This window comes from Nematolebias whitei, chromosome 1 (genome assembly GCF_014905685.2).
Source record: "Nematolebias whitei isolate Nwh7 chromosome 1, NemWhi1, whole genome shotgun sequence".
NCBI lineage: Eukaryota > Metazoa > Chordata > Actinopteri > Cyprinodontiformes > Rivulidae > Nematolebias > Nematolebias whitei.
The window spans coordinates 63,672,963-63,693,834 of NC_056498.1; the positions used below are offsets into that span (position 1 = coordinate 63,672,963).

A 20,872-nucleotide genomic window follows, 5' to 3' on the forward strand; every position below is an offset into this window, starting at 1 on the left:
GGATGGATGGATGGATGGATGGATGGATGGATGGATGGATGGATGGATGGATGGATGGATGGATGGATGGATGGATGGATGTTTCTAAAATAGACTAAGATAGTCAACCAATCTAAAAACCAACCAAACCTAAAGTCCCCCATTTCTGTGGTAAAACAAAAACGCAAAAAGAAAAAATTTGTGACAGAAATTACAAAAATGAACTTCTTTCTACACAACAGCTTTAATGTTCTTTCCTTTGTTTTCTTTTTAGAATTGCAAGTTTGAAAAATGTCTGCGCCACAACGTCCACACTGCTGTGCATCCTGATGCTTGTCTACGTCAGTGAAGGCCCCTATCGCCCTCAAAATCGCTACAAGCACACACCGAAAAATCTACAAGTAAATATAGAAGATGAAGATGACAACTTCACTCAAGAAGAACCCTTAGCTCCAAAATGTGAACAAAATGTCACAATGGCAAAGGTCTCAGGCTTTAACTCACTTTCTCCTCAGATTCAAACGTTCCTTTACTATCGTCACTGTCGCAGTTTCCCTGTGATACTTGACCTCCCTCACAAATGTGGACGAGCGCATGATCCTGAAGACATCTTCCTTTTGCTAGTAATTAAAAGTCCACCAAAGAACTATGAGCACCGAGAGGTGCTACGTAAGACCTGGGCTAAAGAGAGGACGCACAACGGGAAGTGGATCCGGACCATCTTCATCACAGGAACAGTTGGTTCTGGGTTTGAGAAAGAGCGAATGAACAAACTTCTGGAACTGGAACATCAACGGTACAACGACATCCTCCAGTGGGACTTCAATGAATCCTTTTTCAACCTCACTCTGAAGCAGATTCTCTTCCTCGAGTGGATGGACAGACGCTGTCGACACGTCAGATTCCTGATGAACGGTGACGATGATGTCTTCGCCCACACGGAAAACATGGTGGAGTATCTTCAAAGCCTCAAGGACAATGATGGGAGCAAGCACCTCTTCACTGGACACTTGATCAAAGATGCACCTCCTATTAGAAATCCTGACAGCAAGTATTATATTCCACCTCAAGTGCATGAGCAAAACCCATACCCCGCTTACTGTGGTGGTGGTGGTTACCTTCTGTCTGGACACACAGCTTCAGTCATTTACAACATGTCTAAGTCCATTGAAATTTATCCTATTGATGATGTTTATATGGGAATGTGTTTGGCCTCAGCACATCTTGAACCTGGCAGTCATATGGGTGTGAAAACACTTGTATGGTACATCCCATCTGCAAAACTTGATAAGCATGACCCTTGTTACATGAAGGAACTCCTCCTGGTTCACAAATTTTCTCCAGCCAATTTATATATCATGTGGCACGAAGTGCACAACCCCAAACTACAGTGTGGTCTCAGCACATTAAGGTAGTAAAACCACCGTTTGTCACTTGGATCATTGCACTTTCTATGAGCTTGCATCGTAGAAATAAAGTTTAGAACTGTTCAATGGTTCTCGGCACAACTCAGTCCAAAACAGACCGGTAATGTTTTATTGTATTTTAAGACATTTATAAAAGTAAACAGTCAGTTAGAAACTTAAAGACATTGAGATAACCTATGAAAAAGCTTTTTATATATATATTTATACTTAATAAGATAATAATATCTTTTGTTTTTCCTCTTTTTTTTTTTAATTTTGACCATTTTGAGAATGGTTGTGACTAGTATCAGAATGCCTAATGGGACTTTCTTTAACTGTCACGATGTGCTGTGGATCATTTACAATCTAATAGCACACAATTGTAACACAAAGATGCCTTTAAAAAAAAAATCTAAAGGTTTTTTTTTTCTGTTTTCATCAATCAGCTGACAGGAGCGGACAATTTTAAGGGCGACTGTAAAAACACCAGACCCCACTCCTCCCTTCTCTTCTCAAGGCGTGTGTCTTGATAACCCTGAAAACGTGTCATTACTTCAAAAGACAGCCAACAGTGTGAGCGCGTTTACACAGACACACAGCAAAAACTGCTAACAGAACAGTTTAAAAACCAACACGTAGACTGAAAAACTAAGGACACCGTTCATATACTGCAATGACAAATTTCCATAAATGCTACTTGTTTGGCAGCTGACACTCTGTACAGACAAGAGCACAGTTCGTAAAGGTGAAGTTATAGAACGCGAGGACAAAAACAACATATTGGTACACACCTCAGATTTCTCAGATTTTTCTGCAACACAAAAATCTCCTGTTATTCCTTCAGCTCAAGCAGACAGCAACTCACTTTGCCCTCTCTTTGATTTATTGTAATCTTTTGAACCTTGCTTTTCTTGTCATAAACCGTTACTGGACAGTTTCAGCCATTTTTGGAATTTTGCGATTCCGGTTTCAATACCCATCGTAGCATTCAGTCTGTATTAAAACTAAAACCATCCACTAAATCGCACTGGAATTGCAAAATGCTTTTGAATCAGGTGAGGTTTGTTGTATGCAAATTTGTGACGTTACCAATGATTTGCATTTTATTTTGAAGTAATGTCATATATGACACAAACAGTATGTTTGAATGATGTCTTGTAACATTCTGGTACATGCTGATGGATGGACTTGCAGCAAGTATGTGAACTGACTGGTTCCTGTGAAACACTTGGTTGGATGGCGGCTTCTCTGAACCTTTCTGAAGCGTTAGGCACTTGTCAAATTTAAAACAATTATAGCTGCTGCATACGAACAAGCTTGGCTAATACCATTAGGAACAATCTGAAATGAATCACATGAAGTGTCATAATTTTATAGTTCCTGGCCATGTTTGTTTATTTCTTACCCAGCAGATTAATTGAAGGATTTATTAAAGCATTATTAGCTATTTATTATGCAAACTAGACTACTGATCCTAGCCCAGTCTGTAATGTAGGACATGTACTGACATGTTATAATAATGCTAGTATCAGTTTTTAAAAATAGATGTTTTAAGAGCATTATTTTTTTTTGGGGGTGGTCCCTTAAGATACAATGAAATATATAGATGTAAAATAAAATGAAAATTAAACGTTTGTGATTGTGTTAACCAGTTAGACACGTATCAGAAACCAACAGGAGCACTGAACGTTCGTCTTCCCCTGCCGCCGCTCTTGATTCAGCTCCTGGTCATGCAGTCATTTCACTTACAACAAAAGCTTATTTTTCTCTTTTACAAAAATATAAAACCATATAATTTATAAGAACAGGTTGCTAAACATCTAACATGAATCCATACACAATAACAAAATCCAAAAGGAAAAGTTTATCACAACCACAAACAGACAAATGCTCTTTGTGGTTGTGATTAATTATTCCTTTTGCACTTTATTATTGTGTATAGATGTATATATACATGTCAACGCTCCAATGTTGCCATGGAAACATGTAAATAACAACTCAGTTGTAATCGTTAAAGCTAATACTGGCTTCGAAAGTAAAATGAAAGAAGTAGCTGGCCAAATCATTCATTTCATCAAAGCCTTTCTGATGTATGGTGAAACAATGGCATGCATCATGCACGTCATCTTTAGTTATCTGTGATCTTTTTTACGGAGGCCGGGATCGCCGTACGTAACTTTTTATCAATTCGCTGCAGTTACTGAACACTGCTAGTCCTCTGCATTGTAGCCAGCACTTGAGCAGTGTTTTAATGTATTGTACATTACATTTAAAGTCACTTTTGGCCACAGGTATGTTATCAAAGGTTGACATGAACAAAAGCAGTGGAGGTGGCCATTGCTCATGCTGTCTGATGTATTACGTGTTAAGGGTTTCTGGCAGTACTCGTGATGTCACAACATACAGCTGTGGCTGTGGAACATTATATTTATGTGTTTTTTTTTATTGTGTGAATAACAAACTTTTTAAACAAATATGTACACATTGGTACTTTCTGTATTCGTTATGCAGATAAGCTTTTTTCTATTGTAAATTATTACTGTTCGATGTTTTTAACTTGCTTTTCCTTTTACGTGAACTATAAATGCACTGTGCATGCACAAAATTAAATGTTGTTTTTGATATTTATATATATATATATATATATACACAAACAAACACACTCACACTCATGTGCATCAGCCTCTTACTTCTGTGAGCTAAAGCTACACTTTTTTTAACAGCATTCAAGGGGCATCCAAAACCACTCTGGGGGTCGCAAATGGCCCGCGGGCCGCACCTTGGTCACTCCTATACTCGAGCGACTTTCAGTTTAGACAAAGTGTTGGCTCAACTGGAAACAGATAAGATATGCATGAGCTAAAAAAATAAAAAAATAAAAAAAAAAGACATCTGCGGATCTAAAGGACAACTTACATAGTGTTTGGAGGGATTCCTCCTCTTCTGCACGTTCACGACATTCACGTCAAGGATCGTGCGGAGCTGCATCTTGACTGAAAAGTTTAAAAGAAAACGAAAAAAGCTACAAAAGATCTCCACCCATGGAAAACGTGACAGCTCAGAGTTTAGAATAAAAAAATCTTGTGCAGATATAAAAGTTAAGCGGATAAAGACGCAGCTTCTGCAGTCAGGTTGAGTGTTCCCATGATCAGCGGCTTGTGAACTCTGTGAAACATGACTATAAAAATGGGATTTAATCCGACTTCTCCTTCCTGAAGAAGCGTCGGGACTGGCCGGAGCTGAGGGGGGAGTCAGAATAAAGAAGGGGAGGTCCCTGCTCAGCTGGACACGCATCACAGGAGGACCCTTCAGGAAGAACTGAGCTCAAACTGGGACAGTGTAAAAGAGTTTATGTTTATTATTAGCTAATAAAGTATTATTTAACACCAGTATAATCCATCCATCTGGACATTTTTCTTTATCTGCTTCTCATTTCCAGGTGGTGCATGTGGGAGAAGTGGGGGACACCTCAGGTCCCAAGTTTATCACAGGACCACACAGAAACAAAGGAGACAAACCACTTGCACTCTCACTGGCATCTAGGGAAAATGTAGTTACCAGTTAACCTAATTGTTTTTTTTAACTGTGGAAGGAGAGTACCCAGAGAAAACCCGCACAAGAACTATAACCAGAAAAGTAATTTTGATAAGCTTTAAACATTATGTTTTAAAAAATAGGCGTCATTTGGTTAAGCCATTAACTGTGGAGTAAGACTTCTGCCCTTTTCTTCAAATAGTTTTTTCACTGATCGTGTTAAAGGTACTAATTATTAATAACTCTTTAGCAGAACACAATTTGAAAAATGACCCTTTAAGAAAGCCTTGGACGGGTCGACACCTATTAAATTAATTGTATATCAGTATGTGTCTTGTTTGAATCATTTAATTATGAGCTCATACACAGAAGTGGTTTTTTTTTTTTTGGATCAAACTGATGTGTGGAAAGTTTGGAAGAAAAAGCTGAGTCATCAAAACTTATGATTGTCACTGTCATTGCATACTTGAGTTGTTAAATCACCCATTGAAGACAAAGGAGGCGTTGGTGTTTAGATCGATTACGTTATGGAAGTCCAATAGTAACCATGTTTGGGGAAAATCCGTACCCAGATGCAAAAACCAAAACTCAAAATGCTCGAATAAAATAGAACTGATTTATTTAAACAAGCAAAACAAAACAAGGTATAGCACAAAATGCTCATGAATGAAAACTTTAAGGACTGGCAATGCTCAAGACGAGAGGGACAAACGTTAACAGCACGTCAAACACAATGCAATGCAATGAGAGATAAACACAATAATGACACTGTGTTTAAAGAGACGCTGATGACAGACAAACACCTGAGGAAAGACAATGAGGATCAGGTGAGAATGGGAGGGACGGGAGCTGAACTTCCTCAAGGGTTAAAACACTGGGTAAGCTGGAAACGCAAGTAAAACACAATCACAGAAGATTAAATGACACAACACAGAGAACATGGCAGTACACCATAAAAGCTGGTGTAAACAGAAATATTTAAACGCTTTAAAAATAATGTTACAAGCAGTGTTTAATTAAAATTTAAAAAGAGTTCAGCTTTTATATCAAATACTCTGACAAATTTTGGGAATATCTCAACCATGCTTGCTCGAGTGAGCGAGACCTGCAAGTTGGAGGAGAAAACTCTCAGAGTTAAAGTTCAAGTACTAAATTATTCAGGGGTTACAGCTACTGAAAGCCAATTGCTCATGGGCCAGACATCCAGCAGTTATTGTCATTAAGTATGTTCGTTTTATGGTTTAAAATCTAGTTTTATTTAAAAATTAACCCATTGGTGGGCTGACCTGAGCTCATCCGTGGGCCTGATTCAGCCCCTGGGCCACCATAGCCCTGTTAAATGGACACTTTACTGGATGTGCCAATGTCCAGATTGTACCATAGTAATGACAAATTAAACTTTAGCTTGGATTTTCACACAAAGGTTCAAATTCTTCTGAAAATATTGCATTTCTTGTTCTACCTGTTTTCTGCCTCAGCGCTAAGGTGCATACCATCGTTGGCTGACAGACGCTGTCGGACATACCAGAGATTAGTTCACGTTGCTCCTCTCCCTTTACTGGATTTATTTCAGCAAATTAATCTACTTTGTATAACTTTGAACTAATCAGCATGAGGATCTCTATACGGTCATTTAGAGGAAATTTCCCCAGGTGTTCCAGTCAGTCTACCAACATGAAACGGTAACTCCATGACTTACTTCTGTCGTACGGGTTTATGAGCACATGTCAGCCGTCTATACCTTTTGAACATTGTTGTACACGAGAGTTTAACTTGTTTAATGTTATTCAGATAGATTTATTTAATGTACTTTTCATTATCTTCCTGTTCTTTCAGTGGTTTTTTTAATCACAAAAAGAAGGCTTTTTAGTTGAAGCAACGTATTTTATTGTTTTGTTTTTTTTACTGCATACAAGATGGACAACCTGGTAATTCTTAACCTTTTCAGTGACTGACTCTGAAAATAACTAACATACACCTATTGCTGGTGGAGGCTCAAGCATTTCTAAACCAATTAAATGAGAGCTTATTGACAACACAAACAGCCTTAACCACCATTAAACAATTTGTATTCCTTTATAACTACTGTTTATATATATTTTCTAATGCAGCCAAAGATTCTATTTTGAATAACTTTTAATTTTATTTGATGACTGGAAATCCTCTCAAGACCCTGGGTGGGAGCCAGTGCTCTAAAGAACTGATCCCTGAAAGGTGATTATTTTGCAAACAAAATGCAAATTTTATTGAATAAAAAAAGCGTACCTTGTTTTAACTGTCCTCTTGTGGCTAGAGATATCGGGTTGTTTTGGGGATCTGTTGGGGACACTTTTCCAGTCTGGGGGTCCTAGATGTTGGAGAAAATGTTCTCACCCATTAAATGGCCGTTATTAGTTGTTATCATCTCCATAAGTAGTGGTCAAACTGTCCCACCTACCTCCTAGTAGGTTTAAAGGTACGTTATTATCGTTATTATTGCTGATAATAGGCAGCGTCGTATGGGGGTAAACCAGGAAGTGTCTTTTTTGTTTTTTTCAGCTTATGTAACCCATTTCCTAAACCTAACTTTACATCTGACCCAGAGGACCAACCCTAAACTTAAACCCCTTACCCTTGTACCTAAACCTAACCAAGACCCTAAACCTAACCGCCAGACCCTTTACTCTAAACCTAACCACATGAAGCTATTATGAGCGCTAACAAAGCTAAAAACAGAGCCTATTATCATTGCTAACAACGTACCTTTAAACCCACTAGGAGGTACAGGAGGGGCAGTCTGACCGCTACATATGGAGATAACAACTAATAACGACCATTTAATGGCTGATAACATCCGAAGCGGGTGAAAGGAGCCACGCTCGACTGCGGGAGATTTTTAATCGATATTCTACTTGCAAGGTCAGATTTTCAGGACAGGTTACACAGCAAGTACACACAAAGACCAGTCATGAGAATCTGCCATGAGCCGTGTGCAAAGCTTGCTTTTATACGCTTATCAGTTCATCCGAGCTCACGGACTCTGACTCGGCGTTCTTGGAGTGCCAGCTGTATGCCTGTAGCTTCACCTACCTCCACATCCATCACTCTCGGCTAACCTAAACGTATGATTCATTTGCAGAGTTAACATTGTCATCCATAGTATTTAAAAACATCCTTAAACTTTTACCAAAAAATTCCCTAACACCAGAACTTTTGTACTCCAATGACCACTGGCAGAGGCCTTGTCTTTCCATAACTTCTCCATTTTCTCTTTCAGAAATTATTTCTTGAGTTTTTTGTGTTCCTTCTTGATGTTATAGTCACTTTAGATTAATAAATCTACCACTGCCTTCTTCTGTAGTTTGTTGGCCACTACAATGTCAGTTAGCCATCACCTGGTTGCCAGTCTGGATCTGGATGCCACTGTGTGCTAGATTGCCTCACAGTTGCTGTGGTCTCTGTGATGATACCAGTAGGTATATTTAGCAATGCTGCATTTGCATCTTTTAAAAACTTTCAGAAGGTACTTTATCAGGTTTCTAATTTGGCCATGATCCATTTCATTTAAACATTTAAATCAACTTTAAAAATGACAAAACATGCTTTTGATTTTAATTGTAAATACAAGAGAGTGAATGTCCTGATGCATGCTCAATAATGGTTGTTTGTCTCGTTTGTCCCTGTGATGAACTTGTGACCCATCCAGGGTGTCCCCCTCCTCTCACACAGTGACTGCTGGACATGGGTGCCAGTGATCCCTGCAACCCAGAAAGGAAGATGTGAGGAAAAGATAATGGATGGATGAATAGATACATTGAACCTGCTGCAAGTGGAAAATTCAATGTTTTCCTAGAGACCAATTCTTGTTCGCATTTAACAGATAAGTCACAAAAGAAAAGGAAATGTTTCTACTTCATCTTCAATTATACATTATCAATGGTTGCATGACATGTCCCTATGGCTTTGGACTTCAGAAAAACTGTTTACTATTGGCTGAAAACACACTCACACACACACACACACACAAAGAACTTTAGGCTCCAAACTCCCAGCTTGCCAATCTGATGATGTCTGTGGTAAGAAAGCCAAATTCACAGGGACCCCGCCACAGATTTAGATCCACTAATGTCCTTGTATCACCCATCCATCCAGAATCTTTACCTGCTTCTTCCTTTCCGTGTCATGGGGGATGCTAGTGTCCATGTCCAGCAGTCACTGTACAAGAGTCGGAGTACAAGTACACCCTGAACAGGTTGCAAGTCCATCACAGAGCCGCATAGAGACAAAACTAGACAAACATCCATTTGCACTTTCATTCACGCTGAGGGATAATTTAGATTAACCAGTTAGCTTAACATGTATGTTTTTGGTCTGTGGGAGGAAACTGGAGTACCCAGAGAAAACCCACGAATGTATGGAAAGAACATGCAAACTCCACCCAGAAAACTCCCTGGCTGGGATTCAATCCAGCATCTTTCTCACTGAGAGGTGACAGCCCTACCAACTGTGCTACCATGCCACCCCTGTCTTTGCTTCAGACAATACAAAAAGCCACTCGTTTTCCTTGGCCAGGCCCAGATCAAAATAGGTCCAAATTGGGATAAATTTTCATTGTTATGCTGATGATACACAGTTACATTTGTCCATGAAACCCAATTAATCCAATCAGCTACTTGGACTACAAGCATGTCTTAAAGACATAAAAACTTGTATGACCCTTAAATTTTCTGCTTCTGAACACAGACAAGACTGAGGTGTTAGTTTTTGGACCTGAGCATCTTAAGAACAAAATTTTCAGTTAATCCAAAATGCTGCTGCCAGAGTCTTAACTGGAGTTAGTAGAAGAGATCATATCTCTCCGGTTTTAGTGTCTCTCCACTGGCTCTCTGTCAAATCCAGAATTGAATTCAAAATCTTACTTCTAACCTGCAAAGCTCTCAACAACCTAGCTCCATCTTATATTCGAGATTTTATTGTTCCATATTTTCCCAACAGAGCACTTCGCTCTCAGACTGCAGGCTTACTTGCAGTTCCTAGAGTTTCCAAAGCAGAATGGGAGGACGATCTTTCAGTTATCAGGCTCCTCTCTTGTGGAACCAACTTCCAGTTTCAGTCTGTAAAGCTGACACATTGTCCAGTTTAAAGACTGGGCTTATGACTTTCCTTTTGGATAAATCCTAGAGTTGGCTTGTTATGCTGCCTTAAGCTTAGACTACTAGAGGTTAAATTGTCCACATTTCTTTAAATTATTTGTTAAAATTGAATAGTTTTCATTTGATACTATTTCTATCTTAATATGTGATTCTTGACCTGCCATGTGTATCTGTTCCTATCAAACCCAACCAGTCGAAGCAGATGGCTGCTTGTCCTGAGCCTGATACTGCTAAAAGTTTCTTCCTCATGAGGGAGTTTTTCCTTTCCACTGTCGCCTTCATGCTTGCTCAAGATGAGAGTTCTACGATGGAGTTCAACTCAAAGTAGTCTGCTCCTCAGATATATAGTGTTAAATTATTATTTTATATATGAATGTTTCTGTTAATTTATTTTAATATATAAATGTTTCTGTTCGGTGTCCTGAGATGACTTCTGTTGTGACTTGGCGCTATACAAATCAACTGAATTTAAGTGAAAATTGATTTGACTGGTCCAAATATGTATCGTTGACTAACAAGAAGAAATTGGACTCTTTAAAATCACTGTCAGATGAGATTTCAGTGTCAGTCATTCTGGTTGATAAAACACATGTGCTGTAACAGCAGGCTACAATTTCCATTTTATAACAGTATTTTCTCATGTAGTTGAAATGCACTTTAAAATTATGTGAACAAACTCTTGATGCTAATCATTCATCCCTTAGTAATAAACCACTAAGTAGTAAATTACCTTTAGTAATACAGCTCAGTTTTAATTATCTAATTTAACTTCTTTTCTTTTCCTGTTGCAGATTTTTATACATGCAATACCTATTGGCCCCAGCTTCTTTTTTGCTATTACTGCTGATGTTTTTCTATTTTAGCGGACCTAAAGACCACCCTGACCCAGAAACTTTCAACAGTTCCCCTCAGAATGATAATCTTCTGACAGAAAAGGACATTTTCTCAGACGAGGAACCATTACCCCCAAAATGTGATCAAAATATGATGGTTGCAAAAATCCCAGGCTTTGCCTTTCTTTCTAGTCAGATTCAAATGTTCCTTTACTATCGCCATTGTCACAGTTTCCCCATAATACTTGACCTTCCTCACAAATGTGGACAAGCTCATAAACCTGAAGACATCTTACTTTTGCTAGTTATAAAAAGTCCACCTCAGAACTATGAACACAGAGAGGTGCTGCGTAAGACCTGGGCTAAAGAGAGGATGCACAACGGGGATTGGATTCGGACCATCTTCATCACAGGAACAGTTGGTTCTGGATTTGAGAAAGAGCGAATGAACAAACTTTTGGCGCTGGAACATCAACGGTACAACGACATCCTCCAGTGGGACTTCAGTGAATCATTTTTTAACCTCACTCTAAAGCAGATTCTCTTCTTTGAGTGGATGGATAAACGCTGTCGACACGTCAGATTCCTGATGAACGGTGACGATGATGTCTTCGCCCACACGGAAAACATGGTGGAGTATCTTCAAAGCCTCGAGGACAATGACGGGAGCAAGCACCTCTTCACTGGACATGTGATAAAAAATGCATTCCCTATAAGAGCACGGTGGAGCAAGTATTATATTCCTTATCAGCTGCATAGCAAAACTGCTTACCCCCCTTACTGTGGTGGCGGAGGGTACATTTTGTCCGGCTACACAGCTTTAGTCATTTACAACATGTCTAAGTCCATTCCGATTTATCCTATTGATGATGTTTATATGGGAATGTGTTTGGCCGCTGCAAAAATAGAACCTACCACTCATATGGGTGTGAGGACACTTGGATGGTACATCCCTTCCAAAACCCTTGATAAATATGACCCTTGTTACATGAAAGAACTCCTTCTAATTCATAAATTTTCTCCAGCTGAAATGTTCATTATGTGGCATGAAGTTCACAACCCCAAACTGCGATGTGGACGCCAAATGCTAAGGTGGTAAAACGTCTTCCTGTCAGGAAAGTTCAATCTTGTATCGCGTTTAAAGCTTTAGTCTTCAGTGGCATTGTGGAATGTGATAGTTAAAAAGCATTGATTTTCTTCCATGCCTGAAGATAAAAATAATCTGTTTGAGTGGCATTTACCATCAAGGACGTTCCTGGAACAGTGATGGCATGCCAACTCTGCATGGTGTTAAGCAAAAATGTGGCACCCGTATATTTATTTCTAAATGAAACCAGAACTCATGTGCCAGATTAAGAAATCTGAAGAATAGTTTACGAGAAATGGATTCTTTCTTAAGTTTCTATACTTGCAAATATTAATGGTGTGTCTTTTTCTTGAACTATCAGTAAATGGTCCATAAAAAACAAATACTAGCAGTAAAATATCATAGTTTTACCAAAATAGAAAAGTAAACAGTGTATATTTTTTTAAAAATGGCCTTTTGCCATTCTGAACAATTTTGTCTCTTCAAAAATAGTCCAGATGTCTTTTTTTTCTTTCTTTCTCTATCATGCATACCTAGCATGCAAGCAACCTTTCACTGAGTATTGTAAGGGAAAAGTACTACAGTATGCATTGTTATCATTATTATCTATAGCAGGCAGCTAAGTAAGAGCCCAAGGAGCAAGTAGGGACATACTCGATAACATCATGACCTACAGTACGAGCATGGCGGTGAATCGAACATGTGACTTTCCAATGCTAAGTCAGCTGCTCTACCACTTAACCACAGCCGAACATATATAATGTGTCCATAGGAGCAGCATATAACATATCTACAGCCCTCTCTTACATGTTTTAAGTTGGAAGGTAACAAAACTTCTTGATACTTGCCTTTACTGTAGATATAGGCTAATAACAATGGAAACATTAGCCAGTAGGGTGATTAAGAAACTAAATTAATTGCTTTTTTTTTATCAGCATTAGGTGCAGTAAATACCTAAGATTGTAAATAACTAATACATTTTCTTCAAACTCAGAACAAAATATGCCCATCCATTATCTTTTAACCACTTCTTCCTTTTTGGGTTGCGAGGGTCACTGGTGCCCATGTTCAGCTATCACTGTGCAAGAGGCAGGGGACACCCTGGACAGGTCACAAGTCCATCACAGGGACACATAGAGACAAACAAGACAAACAGCCATTCACACAACGTGTTTACAATGAAAAAAACATTTTTTTTTTATTGATTAAAAAGGCTATTATTTGTACATCTAATAACTTCTTGACAATAAAGGCCATTTTAATATAATACATATTTTAGATATTTTTTTTTTTTACCTGTTTTTGCTCATTGTGACAGCCTCAAGGAAAGTGCTACAAATCACTATCATATGATTACCACTTAAATTTGTTAAACAGCCTAGCTGGTATTTCAGAAGTTATTCCAGTCTACATAAAGTAAACGAAGCAAACTGTAGAAGAGATAACATGCATAACTTGCATTTCAGTCAGTAGATGTTTACAATAAACTCGGCACTGATTAAAAATGTAAAACAGTAGAAACTGAGGGCACATGCACAGCTTAGTGTTTGAAGGGATTCTTTCTGCACATCATCAGTACCAACCGTTTGGCCAGAACTCCCTCTTGCCAAATCAAAAAGGGCTTTAACTTTGAAAGTGCTGTGTTTTGCACTTTAAGGTCTAAGCAGCACATATAATCTGTCAGTAATATGCAAACTGCATCTCTTACTGTTCAAATATTCCTAAATATGTCATTTAAATACTTTTGTGCGCTAAACAAAAACATCATGTTTCAAGTATGAAATTTTAATTTGCACATAAACCTGGCACGTGGCAGTTTGCTGTACTCTAGTGGACGAGGAGGAGTGAGCAGCCAAATCCAAAGTTGGCGCTTTCCATCAGATGCAAACATTGAGATACTTCTTTTTTTTATACATTATATTTGCTTTCACTCACTTTACCCAAGATAAATTTAGATGGTTTTAATGAAAAGGGGAATGCAAAACTTTTATGGAGGAAGATCTGTCAGTTATCAGGCTTCTCTCTTGTGGAACCAACTTCCAGTTTCTGTACGTAATGCTGACACATTGTCCAGTTTTAAGACTGGGCTTAAGATGTTCCTTTTTGATAAATCCTATAGCTGGGTTGTTATGCTGCTATAGGCTTAGACTACTAGAGGACAAAATGACCACATTTCTTAAAATGAATTGTTAATTGAATAGTTTTCATTTGACGTTATTTCTATATTAACATGTGATTCTTCAATCAACCTTTATTTATACAGGTAAATCCCATTGAGCCTCGAGGACTCATTTACAAGAGAGACCTGATTTCAACAAAGAAAGATGACAACAATGGACAACAGCAACAACAATAAGCAGTTATAAAAACTCATACTACAGTTTTTTTTTTAACAAATAGGATGGCTAAAAGGAAAAAGGTAACAAAACAAAAAACAGCTAGATTCCAAGACAAATGTAGAAAACTAAAAACAGGATTCTTGACCTGCCATTGTGTATCTGTTCCTCTCAAACCCAGCGGGTCGAAGCAGCTTGTCCTGAGCCTGGTTCTGCTGGAGGTTTCTTCCTCATGAGGGAGTTTTTCCTTTCCACTGTCGCCTCATGCTTGCTCAAAATGAGAGTAGTGTGCATTGAAGTTAAACTCAAAGTCTGCTCCTCAGATAAATTATGTTGTTGAATGTTGATGAATGTTTCTATATATATATAAACTGCTATACGAATAAACTGAATTGAATAGGCTCTGTGCACATGCGTCCTGAATCACTTCCGCTTTGACCGGATGTCGGCATTCCAGTTTCCGGTTTAATTCCTGTATCCTGTCATCCCAGAGATAAACAACTAAAATGAGTGTTGCTGCGTCAAATAAACAAAAATATAACGTGCGTGGCAGCTTTAGATTTCAGCCGACGGTGTTTGGGTCTAAGGAGCACTGTTGTGTGCCGCTTTGCTCGTCTTCAGGTCGCTATAATAGCCGTTTGAGCTTTCACCGTTTCCCTAAGGAGACAAGCCTTCGTTTGTGCTGGCTGCAAAAAATCAGAAGAGAGGGATTTACGGTAACTCCTCACACCAAGGTATGTAGCCGACATTTCCTGGAGAATGAAGTAATTACTACAGAAAAGGGAAGACGAATTTTAGCAGCTGGGTCGGTTCCATCATTATTTGAGTGGAACAAATACAGCAGGAAGACACGAGCAGGTGTTTGGGAGCGCCGTTGTCGACCATCTAATCCAGAACCTGATTCGGCGGATCCAATTGAGGACAATGAACCACCCGTCATGGTACCTATGGTCGTGGACCATGACTACGGCGCCAGCAGAACCGTGTGTGTTGACCGGGAGCAATATCACAGCATGCTGAGAGAAATTGAGCAACTGAAAGAGCAGCTCCGATCCTGTAGTCTTCAAAAGCCGTTTGGACTGGAACGTTTTTCTACGTCACCAGAAGACATCAGATTTTACACCAGGTCAGAGTTGTAAAATCTAAATATTACGTTATGCCTCTGAAAAAAATTAATACGCTTTGAGTCATTGTATATTTTGTCACATTACAACCAAAAACAATTTCATTGTAATGTTCTTTGAGAGACCAACACAAGTACACACTTACTAGTGGAAATGAAATTATACATAATGTAACACATTATTATTATTATTATTATTATTATTATTATTATTATTATTGTTATTATTATTAGTAGTAGTAGTAGTACTAGTACTAGTAGTACTGTATTTACAAATGATACTGAAAAGTGTGGTGTGTACGAGTAATCGGCTCCCTTTTCTGTAACCAATATTCCTTCAGAAATAGCTTTAATGATTACAAATGGCTATGGAGTCCACCCGTGTGTAAACTAATGTCAAATACAAATACAGCAGCTAGTGACAGCCTCAGGTCGGTGAAAATAGTTGGTTTCTGTGATTAGATGACACACAGGCTGACTATTATGCCATTAGCAATCATCAGGAAACTTATGAAGACTAGAAGTTACTCTCTGATTTAAGGGGGCTGAACATTTGTGCTCAAAATAGTTTTCAATTTATAAAAAAATTACAAACCTTCAAATCATGTATAATTTTCTTTCCACTTTACAACATAAAATTTCAAAGAAAGATATTTATGTTCTTAGTTGTACCGTGTCAAAATTTGAAAACTGTTTTCACAGTTATAAATGTGGAGAGTGACAGTTTATATATATATATATATATATATATATATATATATATATTTTTTTTATGTGTTTTAGGTTCCCCTCATATGAGCATCTGAAGGCGTTTTGGAACTTGATCGAGGCAGCAACAGCCAAAATGGTCAGGGTCACCAGAGCAAAGAAAACCGACGTCATGAGTACAACAACTGAAACCCCTTTTACCAGACCAACTGTAAGTTACACACACACACACACACACACACACACAATGAGAATGCTGGTTTTGAACTAACATTTAAATAATTTTCTGTCCAGAAACTGCTGCCAATAGATGAGCTTTTTCTTTTCCTCTCCTACCTGTCTACTGGATGTACCCAGAGGGAACTGGGCCATCGATTTAACATCCACAGAGCAACAGTCAGCCGCATTATTGTGACATGGGCCAACTTCCTGTACTGCTTATTGGGCTCAATTTGTGTGTGGATGTCTCCTGCAGCTGTGAGTTCCAGTCTTCCACAGGATTTTGATGGCCGCTACAGTGACACACAAGTTATCCTGGACTGTACAGAACTACGGTGTCAAACACCTTCATCCCTGCTCCTCCAGAGTGAAGTCTTCTCCACCTACAAATCCCACTGTACCTTTAAGGCCATGGTGGGCATGTCTCCTCACGGAGCCCTGACATTTGTGTCAGCACTGTTTGAGGGTTCCATGAGTGACAAGGAAGTGTTCCGTCAATCAGGGATTACATCACTCTTGACACTGGACATGGCCATCATGGTGGACAAGGGATTCTTGGTGGATGATCTCGTACCTGGGACTGTTCATCGTCCTGCCTTCCTCTCCAAGAGGGCCCAAATGTCAGAGGTCGACGTTTTGAAGACCCAGTCCATTGCCCGTTTGAGGGTGCATGTTGAGAGGTTAATAAGAAGAGTTAAAGAAAATAAACTCTTTGATTCCACTATCCCTCTCTCCATTGCAGGAAGCATAAACCAAATTTTTACAGTTGCCTGTCTCCTGTCAAATTACCAAAATGGACCTTTGGTCAGGAAATGGAGATATGAAGTTTGACAGAAAAGCTGATGGCACAGTCTTGAAGAAACAGAAAATGCTGTCATTTACTTACATTGACATTGTCTTACATTTGTAAATAGATATTCATGATGGAAATATTTTGAAACAAATTTGTACATTTGATTTGATCAAACTCCTAATTTAGACATTTCTGCAGGTAAACATAGAAAAAATATCTGTCTACTTTGTGTTTGATTGAATCCATCACATTAGTGTCTGCATAAATTCTTTGAATAAGAATATCTTCCTCAGCTGAGACAACAAAATCACACCAGTTCATCCCAGTTATTAGCATCTGCCCCTGAACCTGCCAATAGTAAACATGAGTTTTTTTTAGTTCCAATTTGCCTGACTTCATTTGGAGATATGGACAGTCAACATAACTTTTCACATTTGGACACTTAATCTCAATCAGCCCGAACTGACATGGCTCAGAAGGATCAAAGATCAATCCGTCTGGAGATGCCCCTAGCCAAGGAGCATCAGGGTGAATCACAAATCCACAGGGATAGTGGTTGACTCTTTTAATTTGACAATATTCCCAGATAGCATCTGCCTCTAATTCAAGCCCTCTCTTCATAGCTGCAGTCTGATAGGTCCCTTGCAGCAGACGATTTGCCAGATCTTCCTCAGATTTATCTTGAACCTGGCAGATCTCCCTGAAGCGGGAGGCAGTCAACCTATGCCTCCTTAGCTGATGCCATTCAGGACATGTACTCTGTGCTCTGGTAGCACATTCAAATTTATTCACCATGTCCCAGGTGACCTCCATACTTTTAAGGTGTAGCTGTTGTGGTTCAGAACAAACAAACATGCTTTTTGATGGCTGTAGGTGGTAGTTCTTAAGAGGCAGAGATGGGCGGGGTGGTGCAGCATGGAAGGACATGTCTCTCTTTGCTGTTGCTGGCTGTTGGTAGGACAGAGGACTTCCAGCCTGAACTTTGCCAAGGGCAGAGTCAACAAGGGGAAATTCATGGCTGATTCCCATGCTGCAGATCATTGGTGCATCAGCTGCTGCAAAATCTTCATACATCTCGGAAACCTGGGAAAGTGAAAACAATTATTTCAATAAAATGTAAAATACATGTATATCAACTAATTTTAAGCCCTCAAAAATTCTACACTTTACAAAGAGACAGCACTTGAAAATAAAATTATTCAATACACCGGTAAGTCTACAACTCTTTGTTAGTACATTGTAGCCTACTGTTAATTTCATTTTTATTTATCAGTAATTTAAATACAACTACTTACTCTAAGGACAGAAAGGTCTGGCAAATCCCCACTAAGGCCTTTGTAGAGTGTGCTCCTGTGTATAAAAATAAGAAAAGAACATGAGTCAAAAATAGAATACCCACATGCATTTCGTTCAGATATGAAACATAAAATAATAGTGTTTTTCAAGCCTGGTCCTCAAGGCACACTGTCCTGCATGTTTGAGATTTGTCCCTGCTTAAACACAGCTCATTTCAGTTGGTAACTGATTAACAACTGTATCAGCTGTGTTAATGCAGGGAAATCTATAAAGCATGCAGAGCAGTGTGCCTTGAGGACCAGGGTTGAGAAACACTGTTGTAATACATCAGAATTTTTATTGATTTTTTTTTACCTTACACCCTCTGTTGTTGCTCCACTCTTCGGTTTAGCAGACAGCACAGTCATCTTGTCCACGGGGCCAGGTTTTATACCCTATTCAGTTATCCATGACACAGTTACAAGTTATACGGCAAGAAAATGTAATAAATTGAGTCTATTATTGAAGAGAAAACTTACTAAAGTTCTGGGCTTGTGCCACTGCTGTTCTCCTTCTGTACAGCTTAGTACAGGGGGGACCACTGACAGTTTCAGCTCAGAATAATGTGCTGACTGGAACAGCAAAGCCACACAGTGGTTGCATAATGCTGCACCAGCAACACACGTACAGCTGTGGTGAATCAGCTCCACAGGACACGAGTCTTTCAGGACCACCTGCATAAGAATGTCATAGTAAGAACTTATTATCTTAGCTTGGTCACTCATCAGCCATTCTTTCATGATGCAATCTTGCTTCCCAAATATTTTTTTATAACTAATGTCATAGAACCATAGTATCATGTTATGTGATTATATATTTAGTTTGGAGTATGTTCTATGAAGGTCAAGAGTAGTGTAATACAATTATCACAAGATTACATCTTAAATGAATGGATGAGATAAAGATAACTTGATTTCAAAACACTTTTAACCCAGAGGAGACCCGCTAGGTAAAAATACCTGGATAATGTTACAGAGACTGTGAGTGTATTCTTTAGATTTAAGTAAAACTAATATGCATGAATTACCAAATTAACACTGGGTTAAAAGTAACACATAACAACCATAAAAGAAGAACAATGCATGCAGCAAATAACCAAATGGGGACAAGCAAGGCCAAACTCACGTGTTAATATTCATCAAATAGCCAATTCCATTTTATTTTTATTTAAGAATTAATTACCACCTTAGCTAAATCCCCATTAACATTAGGAACGTCGGGTTACTGAACCAACAATCTTAAAACTGTCATCTGAACAATCCTATCTTCACCCTACACTTAAACTGTGAGGTTTTTCATTTTTCTTCATGGACCTGTGACACAGAGCCCTGACAACGACTTCACCTGTGTCCTGATTTTTGCTAGAAACTGAGAAGAGCAGAATGTTAGTAGAATGATCACAAAATATGAGCCTTTTGTTTAAGTGTGGAAAACCTGTTTCTATAACGTGAGTATACACAAAAATGGTCGTGTTGCTAATAGCCTAACGTTAGCTGCAAACAGTTAGCAACATCACAACGATCAAACTAACGTTACTTACCCTCGTAGTTGTGCAGGTAACTTGAGATATACAATTTAAATCCCTTGTTACGTTTGCTTGTCGGAGCAGGGGACCAGCCATCAACAATACGATGAACATCGCTGATATTTATCTTGGGCAGCTCTTGTAAACATCTAGAAAACGCCATTTTCACCGAGACCGGGGATTAGACCGGAAACTGGAATGCCGACATCCGGTCAAAGGGGAAGTGATTCAGGACGCATGTGCACAGAGCCTATTGTTTACTAACTTTTGCAATTAATTTAAATACTTGTTGATGCTAATGTTTGTAAAACGCCAAATTACTTTCAACCCTGTTGCACAATGCAGCTGCACATTGCTTAACAAAGGATTTTTTTTTTTTTTTTTTGCTAACTTGTTGCGTAATATTACAACAAAACGTTTTCTTCCTCTTCATGACGACAGCATGCGTGGTAGAAAGAAATGCGCTGAATAGAGCACCTTCCTGCAAAGATCCAGGAAACAGACGTCTCCAACAACAGCGTCAAGTTAACCAATGAGAGGGCAGCCAATAGCGGAAGCAGATCTGTTCTCCTTTCAAAATAAATGCACGCTGTCTCCATTTTTGCCACTTTAATGGGATACGTTACAACTTAATTTAAAGAGCGAAAAACAATGACTCATTTGTTTTCAAAATGTCTTATAAACTGCCGTCATTACTGACCAAGAACGCGTGTCTAACACTTAAAACGGTGTCAATTGTGAAGGCGTAGCGGAAGTGCAATAAGGTGAACAAGCTAGCTTGACGCTGGTTCGTCAACTTCTGTGTGGTCAGCTACTCGAAGCATGGGGGTCTGCTGGTCCTTTTTAGGTCGGTTACATTAAA

The 20,872-nt window shown here is 38.9% G+C and overlaps 4 protein-coding genes across 5 annotated transcripts in view; 3 read left to right on the forward strand and 1 right to left on the reverse strand.

The window, feature by feature from the left end:
• LOC119430271 (N-acetyllactosaminide beta-1,3-N-acetylglucosaminyltransferase 3-like) overlaps positions 1 to 5,589 on the forward strand; it is a 6,986-nt gene extending 1,397 nt beyond the window's left edge. Inside the window, exons 2-3 of the mRNA XM_037697719.1 lie at positions 254 to 1,390; positions 5,550 to 5,589. Of these exons, the coding sequence (XP_037553647.1) occupies positions 254 to 1,390; positions 5,550 to 5,589 (1,177 nt within the window). The remainder of the gene's footprint in view (positions 1 to 253; positions 1,391 to 5,549) is intronic.
• An 825-nt stretch (positions 5,590 to 6,414) lies between these two features.
• On the forward strand, positions 6,415 to 11,983 carry LOC119430282 (N-acetyllactosaminide beta-1,3-N-acetylglucosaminyltransferase 3-like). Its single transcript, XM_037697729.1, has 2 exons — positions 6,415 to 6,601; positions 10,843 to 11,983. The coding sequence occupies exons 1-2, from the start codon at positions 6,531 to 6,533 to the stop codon at positions 11,981 to 11,983; spliced, it is 1,212 nt and encodes a 403-aa protein (XP_037553657.1). The 5' UTR covers positions 6,415 to 6,530.
• Positions 11,984 to 14,712: 2,729 nt separating this feature from the next.
• On the forward strand, positions 14,713 to 17,222 carry LOC119412893. Its single transcript, XM_037679932.1, has 3 exons — positions 14,713 to 15,433; positions 16,214 to 16,349; positions 16,433 to 17,222. The coding sequence occupies exons 1-3, from the start codon at positions 14,814 to 14,816 to the stop codon at positions 17,186 to 17,188; spliced, it is 1,512 nt and encodes a 503-aa protein (XP_037535860.1). The 5' UTR covers positions 14,713 to 14,813; the 3' UTR covers positions 17,189 to 17,222.
• Positions 17,211 to 20,245, reverse strand: LOC119412904. Of its 2 annotated transcripts, XM_037679943.1 has the most exons (6): positions 20,026 to 20,245; positions 18,965 to 19,159; positions 18,801 to 18,880; positions 18,446 to 18,500; positions 17,971 to 18,233; positions 17,211 to 17,544 (listed from the first exon to the last, which is right to left on the reverse strand). In XM_037679943.1, the coding sequence occupies exons 1-6, from the start codon at positions 20,122 to 20,124 to the stop codon at positions 17,328 to 17,330; spliced, it is 909 nt and encodes a 302-aa protein (XP_037535871.1). In that variant the 5' UTR covers positions 20,125 to 20,245; the 3' UTR covers positions 17,211 to 17,327. The 2 variants fall into 2 exon arrangements, with proteins under 2 accessions (XP_037535871.1, XP_037535870.1); XM_037679942.1 differs by having other exon boundaries at positions 17,211 to 18,233.
• Between the last annotated feature and the right edge of the window lie 627 nt (positions 20,246 to 20,872).

Bases quoted from the DNA above. Each gene is read 5' to 3' on its own strand.
- LOC119430282 (XM_037697729.1), top strand. From the start codon at position 6,531: ATGAGGATCTCTATACGGTCATTTAGAGGAAATTTCCCCAGGTGTTCC. The intron at 6,602-10,842 runs GTAACTCCATGA...TTCCTGTTGCAG, and splicing joins CAGTCTACCAACATGAAACG to ATTTTTATACATGCAATACC.
- LOC119412893 (XM_037679932.1), top strand. From the start codon at position 14,814: ATGAGTGTTGCTGCGTCAAATAAACAAAAATATAACGTGCGTGGCAGC. The intron at 15,434-16,213 runs GTCAGAGTTGTA...TATGTGTTTTAG, and splicing joins GACATCAGATTTTACACCAG to GTTCCCCTCATATGAGCATC. The intron at 16,350-16,432 runs GTAAGTTACACA...TTTTCTGTCCAG, and splicing joins CCCCTTTTACCAGACCAACT to AAACTGCTGCCAATAGATGA.
- LOC119412904 (XM_037679942.1), bottom strand. From the start codon at position 20,124: ATGTTCATCGTATTGTTGATGGCTGGTCCCCTGCTCCGACAAGCAAAC. The intron at 18,501-18,800 runs GTAAAAAAAAAT...TTTTATACACAG, and splicing joins GCAACAACAGAGGGTGTAAG to GAGCACACTCTACAAAGGCC. The intron at 18,234-18,445 runs GTAAGTAGTTGT...TCACTTTCCCAG, and splicing joins CAGACCTTTCTGTCCTTAGA to GTTTCCGAGATGTATGAAGA.